The sequence below is a fragment of the Phragmites australis genome, chromosome 10 (genome assembly GCF_958298935.1).
Source record: "Phragmites australis chromosome 10, lpPhrAust1.1, whole genome shotgun sequence".
Lineage (NCBI taxonomy): Eukaryota > Viridiplantae > Streptophyta > Magnoliopsida > Poales > Poaceae > Phragmites > Phragmites australis.
In genome coordinates this window covers 26,676,857-26,680,483 of record NC_084930.1, presented here as the reverse complement: position 1 = coordinate 26,680,483, position 3,627 = coordinate 26,676,857, and the positions used below count along the sequence as shown (strand labels likewise).

Genomic DNA, 3,627 nt, shown 5'->3' with positions numbered 1-3,627 from the left:
AATGCCTCCCGTTACTTGACCAAAATTTTGGCACTCATTTTCCAGGCCGTTTAATTTAGGTGATCGCAAGGAAAAGCTTATGAACAAGCACCGAAGCACGCGATGTCAAAATCCTTCTTAAACGAAAACGAAATCAGTTTCTTGAGTTTCTCCTTTCTAGTGCTGTCGTAACCATATTCCTAATCGATTTCTTCTGTGCTCCCAAGCCACAGCCAGCACGGATTGCCACGAGGTGAGCGCTGCAATTCCACAACAACCGCAGCTACCACCACTGCTCTGCATGCCATGATGCCAATGCATCATGTGCCCCCTCTGCTTAAACTTGCAAGCCTTTTCTCACACGGCTAGCTGTTGCAATTCCGTCGCTACACCCAACCGTGAATACACAAACTTCTCTCGCTACCAGAAAGGCCCAAACTTGCAGTGAATGCCCATGACTTGTGGTATCGCTACACACTGCGTCCTACTATAAAAACAAGGCGACCTATTCAGCCTGCGCCATCAGGATTCGCCAACGCAACACAGAGCAATATTTACCACGAATTAGCTAGCCAAGTGGAATTCACAGCAATGGCAGCTCTCGTCGTCGCGGTCGCCGTCGCCATTCTCGCGCATGCAACAGTCACCGGCGCTGCTTCGGCGCCAGTGGCGCCGCCGCCGCCGCCGCCGCCGCCGCCGCCCAAGGGTCCGGTGATCTACATTTTCGGCGACTCGATGTCGGACGTCGGGAACAACAACTACCTCCTCCTCTCCCTTGCCAAGTGTAACTACCCCTGGTACGGCATTGACTACAAGAGCGGCTACCCCACCGGGAGGTTCACCAATGGCAGGACCATCGGGGACATCATGGGTAAGCGCACATAGTCATATGCATGGAAACGAGTAGAAGTAGTTTTGTCTGCACGAACGGCAATGTGTGATGTTGATTTCGGTTGTTGTATATATGCAGCCGCCAAGTTCGGCGTCCCGCCCCCGGTGCCGTTCCTCTCCCTGTACATGACCGACGACGAGGTTCTCGGAGGCGTAAACTTCGCGTCCGGCGGCGCCGGACTTCTCAACGAGACCGGCATTTACTTTGTAAGCTAAGATTTGTTTTCGCTTCTTTAATTCTTCGCTCAAAATTCTTAGTTTCGTGCACGTCGGTAACATAACTAAGGTCACGCAAAATTGTAGGTTCAGTACCTGTCGTTCGACAAGCAGATATCGTCCTTCGAGCAGATAAAGAACGCGATGATCGCCAAGATCGGCAAGAAGGCCGCAGATAAGACGGTCAATGGCGCAATCTTCCAAATCGGACTCGGTAAGAACATAGCTATTTCTTCAGCTCAGTCGATGCATGCACGCAAGGCATCCACTTGACATGATGGGCTCTGCTGTGCAGGGAGCAACGACTACGTCAACAACTTCCTGCGGCCGTTCATGGCGGACGGCATCGTGTACACCCACGACGAGTTCATCGGCCTCCTCATGCAGACCATCGACCGGCAGCTGACGGTAAGATCGGCCGATCAGTTGGTGGAGGGAACACGCTGTGCACTGTTCTCATCCAAAGATAGCAGTGTGCACATTATTTATTGGCGAAATTTGCTGTCGCAGAGGCTGTACGATCTCGGCGCGCGCAACATCTGGTTCAGCGGGCTGGCGCCGCTCGGCTGCATCCCGTCGCAGCGCGTCCTCTCCGGCAACGGCGCGTGCCTGGACGACGTGAACGCGTACGCCGTCCAGTTCAACGCCGCGGCCAAGAACCTGGTCGAGGGGCTGAACGCCAAGCTGCCCGGCGCGCGCATGTCCCTATCCGACTGCTATTCCATCGTTATGGAGCTCATCGACCACCCCCAGAAATACGGTAACCAGCACCCTCGGCCTCTGCTCGTTCTGCGCTCACGCCATGCCATATTGCCATGTCATGCTTGAGCAAAGCAGCAGTTGTAACCGCCTAACCGGCCGTCGTGCTCGCATTTGGGGTGCAGGGTTCATGACGTCGCACACGTCGTGCTGCGACGTGGACACGACGGTGGGAGGCCTGTGCCTGCCGACCGCCCAGCTCTGCGCCGACCGCAAGGCGTTCGTGTTCTGGGACGCGTACCACACCTCCGACGCCGCCAACCAGATCATCGCCGACCGCCTCTTCGCCGACATGGTCAGCACTGGGGCCGTGGTGCCGGGCAACAGCACCTCCGCGCCCCGCGTCGTCGGCGCGCCAACGCCAACACGCGCCGCGTCGTCCCCGAAGCCGTGATGAACCTCGTGCGCAAAATGGCATGGAGGCGCCTTTTCGTGTGGCAACTTGACTCGTGTTCCATTTAGTCCCCATGTTCCAAACGTACATGTACTCGGTGCAGTTAAGCACCTGTGTTTGATGAGTTAAACAGAGAAGAGAGCAGGGCGAAACCGTAGTGTCGAAACTGTGAAACATTTTCTGTGGCAAAAGCATGAGACAACGTCCTTTGTTTTTCTTTTGGCTCTGTATGGACCTCTTGCTTTGTTTCTCTTTTCTTAATATAATAATAGGTAGCTCGCATGTCGATTCGAGAAGGAAAAAAAGTATGAGACAATATCTAAGTTTGCAACATCTGCGTCTCCAAGAATCCAAGTCTTGTATGTTTCCTACTGGAGAACGTATTAGCATCCTTGTCGGATTCGTTGTCTCAACCAATTTCTGCTTGCAACAAGAACACCACATGTACATGTGTAGGCAAGTTGTTCCCCTCGCAAGAAACTAGTCTCCATGTCCGACACATGTGGTGTTCTTGTACGAATTGATGTAGGCAAGTTGTTCACCGCGAATTGAACGGCCGGCGATGCGATGCTCGCGGCCGCGGACATCGTGGCCATCGCGATCGGAAGTGTGCTCCTCTCCGCGTTAGTAATAACAGCCAAATGCTCTTGCTGCGAACCGGCAGAACATGTACGTACAGGAGGCCCCCGAACAAAGACAAAGAGCCGCGCTGGCGGGGATGACACTTCCGGCGCCCGCGGTGCCGCAGGCGGCACTGCCCGCGGTTGTGCTACCGTACTTCCGGTACGCGGCGTAGGGCGGCAGGGCGTCGGAGACGCTGGATTGCGCCATCTGCCTGGAGGCGCTCCGGCAGGGTCAGCTTTGAAGAGAGGTGCCGGCGTGCCGGCACGTGTTCCACAGGGACTGCGTCGGCGAGTGGGCGAGGAGCAAGGGTAGCTGCCCGCTGTGCAGGGCGAAGATCGTGCCGGGATCAAACGGCGGAGTGGCAGTCGCTGATGATATGGTGTAGTAAATCTTACGTGGTCATCGTCAACCGCCTCTTCGCTGACACGGTGAGTGCCGGCCGCTCAGCGGCCCGCGTCGTCGGCGCGTCGACCCACGCCGTACCGTCGCCAAAGCCCAACGGCGTGGAAGCACTGTCCTATTAATCCACACCGTTCCAAACTGTTAGCGCTGCGGACCAGGACGAACCGGGCTCAAGCAAGACGACGCAAGAAGCAAACGACCCCAGGCGGTCTGCGCGTCAACAGAAGCTCAGCCCACGCACATCTGGCCCGAGTTGGGCTCAACACTGAACATCCGGCCTATATGCCACGTGTGTGTGGATATAGGATCGGCGAGGAGGAGAGGAAAGGCATGCCTGTTGACACGTGCAATCACTGAGCACT

The 3,627-nt window shown here is 55.9% G+C and overlaps 1 protein-coding gene across 1 annotated transcript; it reads left to right on the top strand.

The window, feature by feature from the left end:
* Positions 1-485: 485 nt before the first annotated feature.
* Positions 486-2,551, top strand: LOC133931348 (GDSL esterase/lipase At5g37690-like). The gene is made up of 6 exons (XM_062378209.1): positions 486-850; positions 950-1,077; positions 1,174-1,300; positions 1,382-1,494; positions 1,597-1,846; positions 1,971-2,551. Exons 1-6 carry the CDS (start codon positions 571-573, stop codon positions 2,237-2,239), a joined length of 1,167 nt encoding a protein of 388 aa, XP_062234193.1. The 5' UTR covers positions 486-570; the 3' UTR covers positions 2,240-2,551.
* Positions 2,552-3,627: the final 1,076 nt, after the last annotated feature.